We start from the raw sequence: 17,670 nt of genomic DNA, 5'->3' as shown, positions 1-17,670 counted from the left end.
TTCCATTGTCCTTTTTCTCTCCTCTCTCTATTATGTTTATTATAATTATATCTTCTCTCTACATAAAGATCCCACACAGCTGTTTCAGTTTCTTGTCCAACATAGTGGATTCGTTTGGCAAAAATTATGACATCCTGAGATCTTGATGAGTACTAACTATTGACTTTTTGGTGTCACTTGGCAAAATTGTAACATCTTGTGATCTTGATGAGTAAACTACCTGTAACTATTTTACCAAGTCATCATCATATTCTGGATGGAAATTGCAAAATAGTAATGCCTTGACAAAGTGCCCCTAGTCTTGATCTTTTGAGAAACCTCCAGTGAATTCTAATATAGTGGAAATTTTATTCATGGTCAATACTATATTACTGTGCAGGTTTTTACCTGGAAGAAAAAAAAAACCCAAATAGCCTGAACGTTTGGGTCACCCAAATCACCTTGATAGCACAGGTTTCCAAATTTCAATGGAATACTCCCATGTCTTCAAAGTTTGACAAAAACACCTGTAAGTTTCCAAATTTAACTAGAACACCTCTTGTGGTACAATTTTGTGTATTTCAGTGTGTGAAGATATCTACAGTTTCAGCTACCAATAGTGGGTTAAGATATCATTTCCACTGGGCTGTACATTAGGATGTGTTTTTTTGATAGCTTTTGGTGGATGGTCTCCCTTAATGCATAGCAATAATAACCTTTCATTATTGTTTGCTTTAGTATATTGTGAATTTGTTTTAATTTTTTTAAAACAAAACTAGAATCTTCCCTGTGAGTACGTGATCACGTAAATCTATAAGGAAGCCAAATTTAGCCTCCATTTCTCATCCCTTTCTTAAATATGAGAAGATTGGAAAAGTGTTGGTTGTGGGAGATTTTGTTGCTAGAATTGGAACTTACCAAAATGTGGAAGTTGATGATAATGTAATGGTGTTGGATTTGACATGTGACTCAGAAGATTGCACTAAGTCAAATTATAGTAGGCTTCTCATACTTATGCTTAAATGCATAAATTTGCATATTCTCAATGGTACCGATGCAATTCTAATGGCGTGTTTTGATTGGATCCCCAAACTCAAGCATGAGCTTATTTTTATACTCCTATATTCTAATGATGTTTTTCTCATATAACTTGGATGATATGCAACACTTTTGTGCATTGGACACATTCTATCAAATCAATGGAGATTATTTTTATATGCCTGTATCTTGATGATGCTGTTTTTCTTAAATAATTTGGATGATATGCAACACTTCATGTGTTCGACACATTTTGTCAAATCGATGGGCTAATTGTCAATGTGGAGAAAAGTAATGATGGCAATAAAGGTAATACAACCAAAACATTACCCCACTTTTACATACAACGAAGAACTAATACAACACAAATATATGGTATTAATATCCCAACACAAATAGGTGGAATGTATGTTATGAGCCTAGACTTCAAGCACATTGGAATAGTTATTATATGTTCAAGAATCAATGCAACCAAAGAGATACTGAGATTAATGTCATTCAATGCTTTGGTGGTCCTAGCATTGTTTATGGAGTATAAGCATGGGGTGGCACTATCTCACTTGGTGCATGGAATGAAATACATAAAATCCAAAAAAAAATCTTACATAGACAATTGGGGTAAAATCCTCAGCATCCTATCCTATCATACTATTAGAAATAGGCGCATGGCCCATACTAGCCATGCAAAGAGTAAAGAAGTATATCACAAAAGTCAAGAAAATGCTTGATTATAGACTACCCAAACAAGCTTGAAGCATAAAATGCAAGGTACAAAAAACTAGTAAGAGGAAGATCCTCTCGTGTGGTTGGGTGCCTCATGTAACAAAATGGATGCGAAATAAAAGATCTTGTGGAGCTTTCAGGCGATGGTATGAAGTATGTGGTCCTTGAGGATACATTACTAGAGGCACTAAGGATAAAATGGCAAAATGCAAAAATGACAAAATTGGATTATTACATTGCAAATATTAACCCCCAATATTGGCCAAAATACAAGGAAAAAATGTTGGTATCCAATTGCATCTCACTACACCTATGAGCCTTGGCTCTTAGAAGTCTTTAACACTTCTTCGAACTCACTCACGCAAGCTAGGTGTTGAGGTAGCATCATTACATCATCACTCAAATATGAAGATATGCAAGATATCCAATGAAAACCTAGTGGCGGATGAATATCACTTACTTATCGCATGCTCAATGTATAAGGTAATCCACGAGAAATATGATGACTTGTTAGATGGATGTGTGTGCATGATTTTCACGTCAAGAGTTTTTTACTACTTAGCAATAACCCCTTCTTAGGAAGAAGTCACATGGAAGATGATGAAACATCTATAGATCATAATTGGCCTGATTATGGACAATAAAACATCTATTCTATTCTCTCTTGTCGTTTATTTTTTAAGGATTTATGAGTATTGTTAGTAGATCCAAGAAACAAAAGAGTGAGAAATCAAAGTTCTTTTTTTTCTCATTTATTTTCCAAGAGTTCCATTATTTTTTAAGGATTTATGAGTACTGTTAGTTGATCCAAGAAACCAAAGAGTGAGAAATCAATGTTCTTTTTTTTCTCTTTTCATTTATTTTCTAAGAGTTCCGTTTTGTTATGTTATGACAATCGATTAGCTATGAATGTTTTGATTTTGATTTGATGACTAGTTGCTCATAACGATAGCTCAAATTCTTAATATCGCATAATGACATTTGCTATCTCATCATTATTGCCTCTTTTTCCTTGAATGCTAATATATGTAATCTAGTCTGATCAATCCTTTACCAGAATATTGTATTCAATTTGCAATCAACTTCTGATTGTAATCCATTGCAATCAATATTCTAATTAGTTACAAATTACAATCATGAGATGCTTAGTCGTGCAAGTGCCTTACGTGTTCACACATACTCACAACCTCGCGCAACATCATGGTGGACTAAAGTTCGTTTTATAAAGGGAACACTCAAAATAGATAATCAAGACCACCCGTGTGGATTGCCAAATACATTACACATTAAGGTACTGATTGAGTAGTCACCTCTTGTGCCTAAATTTACATGGTCAAACACATAAAATGAAACACTTGCTATTCTAGATAATGCAATGCTTGAACCCTAAGTCAAACAATATTAGGCCAAGTCCTTACCACCATGCTAGGGAATGCAAAACAATTGTGGACGTTGGTATCATTAACCTAAATTTACCAAGAAAAAATCACACTAATGAGATGATTAGAGTGCATCTGATTACATCCAAACTTGCCTATGACGTCTCAAGTATGCCTCACAATATTATTCCAAATTGTCTGATCTAAGGACATCTCTCACAATGTAATCAACTATTGTACCAACATACTCATCATTCAGTGTGCATCATGGAGAACCCCCAGCTAAGCACCATATCATGTTGCATATTGATGCTTTTATAAAGAGTTATGCTGCATCATACAAATTAAGAACTACCACCTGCCCATTTAATCAAATGTTTATGAGGGCGACTACTATTCGCCACTTCACTGTTTTTCCTGCATATTATACATCTCTTTTCTTTTCTTGCAGTGGCATCAATACCACAGAATTGAGCAAATTCATATTCAATCCACGCTCATCCCATAGTTCATACTGATTCCCTGTTTACATTAATAGCGTATCTATTTCTCTCTGTGAATAACATCTCTCGACCATTTTTCCACTTATTTATATTATAAATACACCAAATACAGTAACATATTACTTTGCTAACAATCATAAAGAATTTACTATTGGATAAATATCACAATGGAATTAAGGTAAATAAAAAAGATTGAATGACAAAATGCCAAAATATCAAATTAGGTCAAAAATGGCTCACTTATATTAAAAAGAACTACATCTTCCTCCTTGCATCATCTGAAATTTTCAATGTAAGTTTCATATTCATGGCCGCGAGCTCAGCGGTTAAGTAACGAAAGGCGAATGGCATTGCCACTCTCTCAATGCCACGTCCAGTTTTACAATACTTACACATAGCCTTCTTGGTTCTACCACCAGGTGGTGGAAGACTAAGCTGAGATGATTTCACCTGGCAGACCGAAACAGGTGAGAGTAAACTACCACAAAAAGAACAAACCATCGCGATATGATGGTCAGAACAAGTGTGTAATCGGTCGTGTAACAGATATGCGGCCCCATGTGCTAGTAGAGAGTCTCTCTCCATCTCTCCAAACCGGATTCCACCACCCGCCGCCCGCCCCTTCACGGGCTGTTGTGTAACAGGATTCACTGCACCTCTCGATCTCACCTATTGAACCAAGAAGCAATTGAAATATATCCAGTCATAAAAAGCTTCATTAATTAAAGTCCACTGGCGATAAATGATTTGTTTAAAACACATAAATATGGCTAATTATAATATGTTCTAGTTTCTAAAACAAAACTAAGATGACAATTTTGTCTTTTCACCTGATACTTATCTGATACCATGTGACGCAGCCGCTGATAATAAACAACTCCAATAAAGATTTCGCAAACTAGCTCTGTTCCAAATAATCCACTGTACATCACCTCGGTACCGTGATAATTGAAGCCATGATCCCGTAAGACCTCGCCATACTCATCAACTAAGGTTCCACTTGGTTTATCTGATTTTCCAGACAATGATGCAACTTTCACACCTGAAAAAGGGGTGGCATCCACGAATTTTCCCTCCAATGCGCCACCCTGACATTAATTTTTAAAAGCAAGTTGCTGTTGGGAGACACGAACTTGAAATTGATTCTTATGCATATAATGAACAGAGCATGTAGATTCATTGTGATTCACAGATGCATGATACAATCACAGTTTTCATGACTCGTTTGACCCCACAAGAATGCTCATGAAATATAATGGAAGATGATGAAAACACCAAATGCATCCCCGTATACCAATAATCTGTATCCACTTCAGTGAGATCAAAAACACGATAATGCTTTTTTCTTTGGAATGAACCTTTCACATGCTAGTTTAGGAGACGAAAATCTTGTGCATTCTTCCTCAATCAGAAGTGATCAGAAGTGAACTAATACATATAGGAGCACAGCATGAAAAAAGAAAACACGATCATGTACCTGGGTACATCATCCACTCTAACAAACCATGGCGTAGGATTAGAAAGTTGACATTTAATAAAGAATTTCTGAGATAAAAAAAAGCCTTCTTTAAACTCATCTGAAAGTTCACAGTATTCATTGATTCCTTCCATACATCTCTTTCCAATTTCAAAAAAGGAAAACATTAAATTAAAAGACCAAGGAAGAAGCACACATACCTTTGCAGCCACAGACTCCAAAAGCATTCCGATTGTCATTCTCGAAGGAAATGCATGAGGATTTATTATAATGTCGGGACGCATTCCTGTTACATGTGAGAATGGCATATCAATATCTGGCCACAATTGTGAGCAAACACCTTTCTGTCCATGCCTGCTGCTGAATTTGTCACCAATTACCGGATTACGCTCTTGCCTCAATCGTATTGTAACCTGCCATAAGAACAAAGAACAAGGCAAGATCTATTACTGAAAGGGTACTGCAATTGCATGCCATCTGGACCAAGAATTAAGGATTGCAATATTTAACTGTACACCATGACTAGATATGAAGCAACGGTTATCAGAATGTCCTCCATTATTGCTGGAAAAACAATGCTCATTCTCAGCTTCAGTATTTGTCTCTCAAGAGATAAATAACTTGAGAAACTAACTGCATTAGAAACAGGGAAGATTTGAGATGTTTGTACCGATGGGCAGTGAATGGATCTTTAACGTCAAGGACTAATATGGGTTGAAGAATATGAAGTCTGTGGGTCTGATTCAACTAAAGTAGGAAATTTGTAGTCATTAATATGAGTGGAGCTCTTTATGAGGTATGTGAATCGATCCAATAAATGTGAGCAAATGGTCATTTATATGTGAATCATCCATAAATTGTGTTTCAACGGTTCACTAACTTGCAGAAGCCTGTAAGAAAGGTTCTCTGACTTTGGAGAGATGCGAGATAACAACATTTATACAGAAGACTAAGCTGGTAAATTGGTTTCAGACAAGGTATGCCATTTAGAGAAGGCAGTAGTACGCGAGCACCAACAATAGCTTTTCGCCGTCAGATTTGGCATGCATGCATATATTTTGCAAAATGTCATTGGTACAGCAAACATCATTCAAATGAGAACTGCTTGCAGCCCTTCTATTTTACGACTCATTAAACTTTACCGAATTCATTTATTTCATATAAAATCACATTCATTAATTTCACACAAAATACCTACTTTTTGTAATGGTTCTTTAGCACCAGTTCCAATTGCAGCCACATAATCAACTACTGCTGTTTCTGAAGACTTCAGTTTCCAAAGTTTTGCACGTTCAGTCATTGAGTTAGTGACACTACAGTAAACATCATCACCTTTCAGGACCTGCAATCATATATAACCACTTTTTAATAAACTAATACTCCATATAGAATTTACTAGAATGCAGTAAGGATAGCATTCGTACCTGTCCAATGTAGGGAAGCCCATCAGTATCTAAATACTTTACATCTGCAGGACGAAACCTATTTGTTGGTCTTGAGAATTTGTTAATGTACCCATCTCCTTTTTTGTTTATCTTTGTTAGATCAATGGTCTCTGTCTACATACAAACATAGAGCACAAATGCCAAATCAGGTCATTGTATCCTGATCAGTAGAATTTATTAGTTATATTTCTTATAACATCCACCAGTTGACACTCTCTAAATGCATGTCCATCTATCTATATATATATGTACATATATATGACTTGTTGCATCTGAGATGTCGGATTATAGAACCAGAAATAATTTACAGTAACATGTTAATATTTGAATATTTCCTATCTCCTAAACTAAATAGATAAGTGTACAGAGCTGAAGCTGAAGCATTTCTCCCGTGAAAATGCCACCCTCTATTAATGAACTAGACAGATGTGTGTGCAGAGCTGAATCTGACACACTTCTTCCCTAAAAACGTTTATAAGCTGTCCATATGAAACCCAATTATCTATCTCCTGAACAAGATATGTACAGAGCTTAAGCTGAAGTACTTATTTCCCCAACGGTTTCTAGGGTGTCCACACTTCACCTTAATTATCTAGCAAAAGACATATTTAACGCACTGAATATCTGCATTCAAGACCCAGTATTCTCCACAATGACAACATATAAACTGTATTTACCATAAGCTTGCATCAACAGTTATGAAAAATCTATGTTTTATATTTTAAATTGTTGTATTAGCCAGACAAAGTAATGATATACAAACCTTGTAGATCTGACCATGGCACAATCCTCTCTCCATGGAAGACTTATTTATAATCATAGCATCTTCCATATCATAACCCGTATATGCAAGAACTGCAACTACAGCATTTGTCCCAGTAGGAAATTCATCCATGTGATAGTTCACATAACGACTCGTTCGAGCTAAGGGTGTCTGTGGTGTCTACAAGGAATCCCTTTAATAAATGAGTACTATAATTGACCAGAGAAGTTCCCAACAGCAAGGAATAATAATGAATATTTACATACTTGAAGTCGATAAAGTTTATTATCAGCCCTAAATTGAACTGTTTGAGAAGGAAATCCCATGGTCTGCTTGCCCATCTGCATAGTGGAACATTCAGGGAGTAAGCTTTAAAAGAATCACACTATCATGCAGAAGAAATATGACTGGGACAAGACAAAATTGACCTGGCATTGGTACATGTTACGAGGACTTTGATTATGGTCTGACCAGGGTGTTAGACCAGCTACAACACTAAGCATTGCCATAGGAGAAATCTCAGTGTGTGTTGCAGGGACCCCTGACCGCCCACCATCAAGACCATCTGGACAACTTATTTCCATATAAACCTGCCAACGCATTTTCAAGCAACAATTAATAAAATTAAACACCGTGACCCATATAATTTATTGATGTGGACTCTACAGATCAATTACTACATTCAAGTAGTATATGAGAAAAGATGTTCTTCAAGCATTTAAAAGGAATTGTTTCATACGAACCATACAGAATTAAATCTCAAATGCTCATCGAAATGGAAAAATGCCTTGAGAATAGCACCTAGCATATAGTTCATTAAAATTTGTTTGATTCAGAAGTTCAAAATTAAGATAACAAAAGGTTGATTTAAACCATGAGAGAAAATAAGACTATTGACAGTAACTTATTATTTGTTTAATTTACTCCAGCTGATATCTCATCTATTTAAATCACAGCACATTAAAAGCCAAACAAGGTGGTATCATTTGTAAGAAATACCTGCTCTAAAGGTCCAATCATTTCGATTGCTTGCTCATTAAACAATTGTTTAACAGGTCGAATCATTCGTGCAGGCCCTGTAAAGAGGAATAATCCTGGATATGCACCAGCAAAAGTGCATGGCACATATGCAACCTCTAGATCTGGTGGCACCTGTTCCAAAATACACAGTTATATTAGTTATGAATGTTCAGAAATTGCTTCTAATTCCTCAAACTATAAACATGGCCAAAAAACCCTCAAATACCCCAAATGCCCTTGGTAAACCCTCTCTTCAGGAAATTCTATGCTCAACTCATCTCCTTTTTCTCAATTGGATATGTTCATTTGGGGAAAAACAAGAACTTACAGGTATCTAGGGAAATAACAAAAAGCCCAGGTGTAGTATGTCAGAGTTCATCACTTTTATAACAATTATTCCGACTTACTGCAGAACTTTTTGTGACTTTCAATAGGCGAAGCTGCAGAACCACAGACAAGACCCTTCCACTGTCTATATGTCCGACAACACGGCCATCCAAAAGGACAGGTAGGTAGTCAGGTGGGCCTGATCTTGAAAGGCCAGGTGCAATCCCCACCACACCAAATCCTGACAGGACAGAAATAATCTCTTTCCTCTGCTGAAGAAAATCCTTCAATTCGCCATTCGAATCCATGTCAGTTGTTACCTCTGCAAATCATTTTTGGTTACAACTTCGACACAATAATTGAAGGGAACTTATACTTTTCATGTTTATTCTGAATGGCATCTTTAGAAAGTAGGACAGTTAATGACAACTTGATTAAAACAACACAGTATACATGTAAATTGATCATAGAAAGGAAACTTTCAAGAAAATACAGATTGACATCAAAACTGCACTACCTAGAATACCAACAGATCAAATATGAAAACCATAAGTCATAACAAAAGGTAGGGCTCAATATGCAACAAGCACACCCTAGAAAACAAGAAAAATGTTTCTAAACATTTCTTGAAACAGATGAGCGATCTTACAAGTGATTTACTTTTCAATCTTTAATTAGACATCATACTAAATGAAAAATTACAATTGCAAGCCTACTTGAAGTTACAAAGTAAAGGGATGCCACATACAATGTGATGATTACCTATGATTTGATATTAGACAGTTCAAATAGCCTTTTTTCCGTGTGGTTTTCAAAATGACAAATGAATCTTGGACTGGCTTACCACAAGCTACTGATAAATGGGTAAGCAACCCACAAGGACTCCCATCAGGGGTATGAACTGGACAAATAAATCCCCAGGACCTGAAAATACAGAAAGTTTCTTGTTTCAGTAAAAGTAACTACAATAGGCAATTTTTAACAAAGGTTCCGTCTTACTCTGGAAGCAATTTCCTCACAGTTGTGGTTCTAAGAGCTTGAAAGTAGGCTCCTCTATGAACGGATCGAAAATGTGAAATGTATCTAAGATAGTTGAGTCTCTCTGCGACAACAGTATAGCCGGTTGACTGAAGTGAACAAAAACCACATTTCATATCAGAATTGATGCATCAAACAGGAAAAGACAAAGCATGATATCAATATTCTTACAATAACAATTATCTGACATTACCACACATCAATTGACTATAATCTCTAGCATTCCGCGTGATAAAATAAACTTCTTACCATGATAGGCCAAGTACTTCAGACTGGTCAGGACAGATTTCTACAGTCAGTTATTACCTTAATAGAAGCACTTAACTTTATATGTAGGCCATTGTTCAGTTTTTACAGCTAAGAAAGTTTTTAAGAAGACCCTAATTTTCGTATATGCATTTCGTCTTCAAAACAGAAGCAATCATGATACTTCTTTTGGCACAAGGCAACTTCTAGCCAGGTAATGAGACCTACGCAGCATTCCAGAACATCAAATTTTAACTGACTTTGGTGATTCTGTTTTGGGCTTAAGGAAACATTGCCCAGAAGGACTCCTTGCTTGTCTTGGGGGCGCATCATAACATACATTTGCTATTGACCCTAAAAGCTTATTTAAGTTTCCACGGGACACATGCCTGAGTCTTTAGATGGAATAATGGATTTTGTATGACTTACAATTGTATGCCAAATTTATTATTAAAATCTTTAACACAACAAAAATCTCATACCAGGGAACTATGTTTCAAATGAGGTTAGTTCTAAGATTACATATAGCCTCTTAGAATATTATTTCCTATCGATGTTAAAAGATCATCCAAAACCCATTTAGGCATATTAGTATGAAGCTAAACGCCTACAGTTTAAGTTTCCAAAGGAGAAGATTGTCACACGGACCTGAGCCTGTAGATGGAAGTCTTATGATTGTATGTCAAAACTTTTGTTGAAATATTTAACATAACAAAAAAAGCTAATCAGATTATCTGAAAGGACACATTGTACTGGGAAAAATATCACAGCTAAGAACTATGTTTAGAAAAAGGTTAGTTTTAGCACTATACATCACCATCTTAGAATCGTACTGCCTAGATATGGATGTTAAACTATTCACCAAAGGTCACTTAGGTATATCAGTATGAAGCTACAACATCTAATGGTTTCTTAGGCTTATAACAAAAATATTAATGGCTGATTTAGAAGATTCATCAACTATTTATTGGCTTTCAACTCGTGCACCACAAAGTTCATAAACTTAATTGTGATGATGTGTAAATCAAAATAGAGAAACTCTAGACAATCTTTCATATTACATCAACACTGCGTGGTTTTACAGCAAGAAGGAAAGGCACCTGCATTAGTTCTAATCCGTGTTGCATAGCCAAGTTGCCAGTATTAAGGAGGTATTCAAAACGTTTACCAATTAATGTTGCTGGAACCTTCTCCATTAGCTTCTGTACCTTTTTCACTACAGGTAGACATTTTTAAAGAGATCTTTGATCAATAGCAATCAAGCCACGAATACATCATTACTGTTTTTTCTTGCGAGAAGCAAATTGTAATCATCAAACTCTGTTATCAATAAGAATATTTACAATTTTCACACTTAAACCAGATAATTGTGATTTGACAAATGTGAACGCCATAGCAAATAAATGATGTAGCCCTTACACAAACAGAACAGTTTATATGACTTTCTAGCACATCCTCTGTGACAATCTGTTCCATTCATGCAGTTCCAGTTACATGCTACAAAGTTACTTGAGATTTACCAAGAATAAGGCTTTAAAAACCAAGTGATTCCACATACATTTCCGTGGTTTGACTATGCCAGTCTATTATTTCATATTTTAGTTCTCCATCTCTGCAAAGATGCCAACACCCTCTTTGGATATACATCCCTCCCTTATTCACATAACACATTCTGTGAGAGACATATCCAACACTCCTTTGATTCTATTTGTCAATTGTGTCGATCAATAATATAGTGCTTCTACTGGACGACTGTGATTACAGCTATGAAGTTTGGAGCCCTCAAGAGTTGGAGGAAGCAGACTAGGGGTGCATTAAAACACTGGATGGATCAAAGATTTATTGAGAATGGCCCACTCTTCCTCCTAAGTGGGGAGTGCAGTCTCATCACAGTACTCCACATAGAGGCGGCGAAAGCAACATTGAATACATCCTCAGGACAAGACAAGCCACCCAAACCATCAAAACCTTCATCCAACCCTGCCTAATTGGCGCCAACCACATTTTATCTTTCTGTAACCCTTACATCCAACATACCATCACAACCACCTTCCCTCGTCACCAATAAGTAGTTCATGCTTCCCTCATCCATGCTTCACCTTCAGTAACACTTTTAAGGTGAAGCATGGATGCCAAAAAGATGTATATGCCAGGAACAAAACTGGCCATGCCAAATACCCATTAACTCAGGAAGTAGTTCATGTGTATAGTTGTGGAGTGAAAACAATGGCATGCTTGATTTGGATTCTTTCACATCCCTAGATAAATTACCCAAACGGTTGTCAAAGTTATTGCATTATGCCACCACAAATGCCTTTCCCACACCAGTTAGATACACTCATTTGAGGTAGGGCCACACAATGAGAAATCCTAAATGTTTCAATAATTAGATTCTTTAATACAGTATATTTAGTTATATTTACTTTGGCTTGTTCTTCTTAAAGAAGAAACAACATTTTAAGATGTAATCGTCGTTCAGTCTTATACGTCCTTTTGGCCTTGCAAAAGACATTAATATAGTTTTCTTTCTTTAGCCCTATCACTCCTTCTCATGTTACAAGTCAATCAAGGGATACATAAATGGGATCCCGATCAGGACATAGCAAAGGGGTTACAATACAGTGGGCAATAGCAATTTCCCATGAATGTAGGCCCTGGTCTCATGGACCATGATCTTACCATGGGATCCCGATCAGGACATAGCAAAGGGGTTACAATACAGTGGGCAATAGCAATTTCCCATTCATGTAGGCCCCGGTCTCATGGACCATGATCTCACCACCCTTGTCGTCGACAGATAAAGGCCATGCCCTCGCTTCAGAGACCTCTACATTCTAGATCAACCTATGCTAATGAACTTTAGAAGACAAAAATACAATGTATCTGACTTGAGAATCTTACATGTACTAATAACAAGGTTCTTTAGTTTTTATCTTTTTTAGCTTTTTACTTAGTAACGTTTATTTTGGTTTGCTCTCAAAGACAAGACAACGGTTAAGATGTAATATCTTGTTTGGTTTTATAGGCCATTTTGGCCTCTTAAAAGACGTCAATGTATCTTTCTTTTCTTTCTTTCACCATTTATGGAACAATCAGCCCAAAATGGTGACCTCTCATCACTCTTTGCAACATTATCACAGCTCCTCGTCTAACATTTATGGCTGTGGATCAAAATCCTAGAAGGGAGAAACGAACAGGAACCTGATTATAAGAGTTCCAATATGGACCAATTATGGAGGATATCCAAATGCAAATAATATGTAAGCTCACATTATGAGCTGCACTCAATGGCATTTACAAGAATTTGTGGTTAAATATGCTAGGAAAAAATTTTAACAGATATTTTATGGTGAAAAATAAAACTGAATACAAGAAACCCTTTTTGTTCCAAGGTCGAAAGCAAAAATGAAATAGTATTCTTTTATTTCCTAGATGAATAGTGAAGGCTTACTCACCATCCTGCAGGTCAAATTCATTTGGATGATCTTCTAATTCTTTTGCTAGAACCCTCCGTACCCTTGTCAACCAATCTTGCATTCTATCCTGCACATTCATTGTACAGTTGTGGACTCAAAACATATAATATTCATGAATTACATATGGCATGATTCTGTAGTGCTTTAAGAAGTTCGTTTCTTCAAAGTTCACAACATTTTAGATGCATGGATTAGGTCAGAGTACAACAGCTTGGGGTGGATTAATGTTAACCTGCCTTGGCATACATAGTGAGTACATGACCAGGTAATAAAACTTCTTGATGTTGAAGTGCGTCAACATTATCTGGAGCAGCAGTTTGATCAGCTAGTGCAAAAAGCTTCTGCAGCATATAACTAAAAAGCAAAAACCATCATAGAGTGATTTTTAGTTTATAAATATAAGCAGACCTGGCAGGAAGATTTTCCAACGTGCCAGTTGGCATACTCACATAAGAAGGTTGAATTTGTCAAAGCATGTGTCTAGATGTACAAAAATGTAGTCTTCAAGAACTCTTTCACCGATCTGTTGAATATTAGATACAAACTTTAGCTTAAAAACCAATCTTTTTACATGAATCTTAGGGAATCACAAAATGTGCTTACCATAGCAGCAAGTTGGCCTTCTACTCCATCCAGTACAGGACGGAATCTCTCACCTGGAAGGCATGATAAGAATAAGGGAATTACAAAAGATTTACTATGAATATCCTACCTAACTATAGGTTCCTACCCACCAATGTATTCAAGGCATTGCAATCTTGTAAACATTCCAAGTTGCTTAACTTCCTCGAGAATGATTTGCGCTCTCTGGATCACTAATTGACTTCCAACTGCACCCCTTTTCCCTGTATTTCTTTCATTATATGTAGATGTCAAAAGTTCAAAAATTTCCTTGTCCTGAGTATTGGATAAAGCCTACAGAGAAACAAAAACATCATGTGACTTTTGACTCTCAGGCCTTTAAATGCTCATTATCTATAACATTATTATTTCTTTGTTGGGTATTTGCTTTTTGGTATAATAAGAAGACCAGACCTTAAGGATGATTCCCACAGGTATAAGGAACTCCTGGCGACGGAGGCTGAAAATATCAGTTTATTTGAAGGCGATTATGAACATAGGTTAAAAATGGCATACATATGTAAAGATATGAACATAAATTTCAACAATACATACGAAAATGCTAATGATGCACCACCATATTGTAAATAGTACAACTTTACTGAAACTGCTGACTGATCAGGTCTGACACACCTGCAAAAAGAAGTCAAATTCTTCTCATGGTGATCTATTTGTATCCTATCTGACTGTTGAAACTGTCAATATTCTTTCTTACCTGATGAAGACACCCATGTCCGTGTAAGAAGGGCCTCTATTCTTGTATGAACCTCTGCGCACAGCTACTATCTGTTTGCCCAGTTGTAAGGAAATATAAAATCAGATGTTTACACGGTACTATCTAGTGCATTGCTACAGCATATTATTGCATGGGAGGCTTCACAGTATTATCACATGTGTTGTTAGCCACAAGAAGAGAGGGTTCATAGACATGCATATACATATATTTATAAATGGTTGTAAATTATATGTAATGGGGAACTTACATGATTACGCTTGGTCACAACAAGCAACCGAATGATACGTTCATTCCCATTGCAAATGAAGTACCTGTGCATACATTCGAGTCTCTATGAAAAATAATCTTTTTACGCAGCCTTTTTATGCCAAAATATAAAACAGCTATCATAATCTGTGAACAAATTGAAGCTATTAACATTCTGATCATGCAGTACAAAAAGTGAGCAACTTGCAAACATGCAACTATCATATATTAAAATGGTGACAAAATCTGATGTTATTCCAACCAATCCATCAAAAAATCATAAGAAATTAGAACACGACAAAATAACATAACATGAGTCCAGTATGAGCCTTACCCTCCTACTTCTGAAGCTTCTTCTTTTAAAGCAACCAATTTCCCACTATCAGCACCTCGCAAGTGGCAAATTGTTGACTGTTTTGAAATCTCATCAAGTTGTTCAGGTAAAAAGATAGTAGAAATAATAAATGCACATCTTTTGTTCAAATTTTCTTTCAAAATGAGATCAAATCATCAACAGCGTTTCATACCTTGATCATTACTGGAACATGACCCAAAGAAGCACTAAATCGAATCACAGCCTGATCATTCCATTGATAACATATGTCGGCAGTAAGTTGACCTTTGTATGTAAGCCCACCTTGACGGCACTGTGGAGGATGAATCAAAACGTTTTTCTCTTTTAAAGTAAAAGGACATCTACCTAATGCATTTAAAAAGATCCGAAACAAAAGAGCAAAACATAAGAATTGAAAAGATCCAAAACAAAAGAAATGACTTCCAAGAGATCACCTCCAGGGGCTTGATTCGCTGATCCAAGAATTGACTCTTATCCCTGACATCCTTCAACGGAGGGCTGAGAACAGGTCTTTCAATCCATAGTATCGAAAGAGTCAAGGAAAGCCAAATGCATAAAAAAAAACTCATGACTTTCTTCTTGGCACTAGACAGTTCTCTAACTCTCTCTTGCACTCTCTTTTTGTAATCCACTAAGCCTAGTTGTGCGCTGTGGGCTATCGACACAAGGTCAAGAAGAATTCAAATGTTTTACTTTCGGTCACCACAAAATACTTCTCCCAAGTTACATTCCAACAAATCAGCTGCTCTAACTCTCTTCTTTTTTTGTCATAACGGGCTTACCTAGTGTAACCACTGCTTTTACCAGCTCATGCATCTGGCTTCAAATCTCACAATATGCACTACTTTACTAGATGCCACTGCTGCTGTGGAATGTCAGAGTTGAACATTTAGCTGTCATGCTCTCTCTCTCTCTCTCTCTCTCTCTCTCTCTCTCTCTCTCTCTATATATATATATATATATATATATATATATATATGAATGGGTAAATACCCCACTTTTGTTGTAAACCAATTGTCTCATGGGCCAATTTCGGTCTTAGAAGACGTTAATATATCTTTCTCTCTCTCAACGATTCATGAAAAATTCAAAATAATTATTGAATTTTCAGACAGAAAAGCCGAAAATAAAGAATAGCACCAGAATAAAATAGAGCAATGGAAGAAGAGAAGAAAAAGAAGGATATTTCTCAGCTTAGTCTGAGTGGACTGCTGGAGGAGCTCGACAGGGCGGATAGCGAGGGCAGATTGCTGGAGGCCATGGTTCACAAAGTAGTCGAACGATTCGATGTGAGGCGCAACCAGAGCAGACATCGATGCCAAACCTGTACCTCCTCCTCCTCCTCTTCCTCTTCCTCTTCCTCTTCCTTTTCCATCACCTGTGCTCTTCTCTTCCACCATCTTCTTCTTCATCGTCCCCATGTCTGAAGATCGCCTTCTTCTTCTTCTTCACCCCTCCCCCTCTTTCCTCCGCTCAGAAACAGAGTCTCACAGAGAGAGAGAGAGAGAGAGAGTTGAAGGGGTTTGTTTTTGAGGAAGTGTTGTTTCTTCTTTTCTTCATGGAAGGGTTTATCATCACAATTATCATTTATGTATGTATGTATGTATGTATGTATGTATGTATGTATGTATGTACTTATGTCTATGTTTGTATGTATGTATGTCTATGTTTGTATGTATGTATGTCTATGTTTGTATCTATGTATCTATGTATCTATGTGTCTATCTATGTATCTATGTACCAATGTATGTATGTGTGTATGTCTATGTATGTATCTGCGTATGTATGTATGTCTCTCTATATATGTATGTATGTCTATCTATCTATGTATACTAGAGAGCAAGCAAAGGAGAACATAAGAGATTGTGTATGTGTGTGTGTGTGTGTGTATGTGCGTACGTACGTATGTATGTATGTATACTAGAGAGCAAGCAAGCAGAGGAAAACATAGAGATAGTGTGTGTGTGTGTGTGTGTGTGTGTGTGTGTGTGTGTGTGTACCTATGTATATATGTTGATACATAGTGAGAAAGACTGAAAAGGGGTAATTCTCACTATTTATTAGTAGGTATATAAGTTTGTTTTTGTTTTTTTTAGAGAAGATATCCTGTCATTAGTGTAAACATTTTACAAGTTTTTTAACTCTATGTGATCGGTGGGGGGAAACAACCATTTCGAAGGCTGAAATTGCTAATAAGTAGTGTCGTAATTGGATGTCATGAATGGAGTTGTTGTCCAAACGATAAGAAACTCATGCCGTTGATCAATTTTTAGCATCAGAATCATCCCATTGACTCTT

General features: G+C 36.5%; 1 protein-coding gene across 1 annotated transcript; it reads right to left on the bottom strand.

Annotated features, from left to right (window-relative positions):
* Window positions 1–3,842: 3,842 nt before the first annotated feature.
* NRPA2 (nuclear RNA polymerase A2) lies at window positions 3,843–16,829 on the bottom strand. The gene is made up of 26 exons (XM_087337024.1): window positions 16,559–16,829; window positions 15,807–15,895; window positions 15,545–15,664; window positions 15,352–15,428; window positions 15,019–15,082; window positions 14,751–14,821; window positions 14,591–14,668; window positions 14,450–14,495; window positions 14,149–14,329; window positions 14,018–14,070; window positions 13,864–13,937; window positions 13,651–13,768; window positions 13,394–13,481; window positions 11,039–11,154; window positions 9,654–9,781; window positions 9,499–9,578; window positions 8,735–8,976; window positions 8,307–8,459; window positions 7,736–7,897; window positions 7,574–7,648; window positions 7,308–7,487; window positions 6,524–6,658; window positions 6,298–6,441; window positions 5,300–5,512; window positions 4,453–4,710; window positions 3,843–4,291 (listed from the first exon to the last, which is right to left on the bottom strand). Exons 1-26 carry the CDS (start codon window positions 16,791–16,793, stop codon window positions 3,878–3,880), a joined length of 3,594 nt encoding a protein of 1,197 aa, XP_087193150.1. The 5' UTR covers window positions 16,794–16,829; the 3' UTR covers window positions 3,843–3,877.
* Window positions 16,830–17,670: the final 841 nt, after the last annotated feature.

The sequence above is a fragment of the Azolla caroliniana genome, unplaced genomic scaffold, assembly GCF_043228905.1.
Source record: "Azolla caroliniana isolate FFs.n. ecotype wild unplaced genomic scaffold, voAzoCaro1.0.p SCAF_22, whole genome shotgun sequence".
NCBI lineage: Eukaryota > Viridiplantae > Streptophyta > Polypodiopsida > Salviniales > Salviniaceae > Azolla > Azolla caroliniana.
This window is presented reverse-complemented; position numbering and strand designations above follow the sequence as displayed.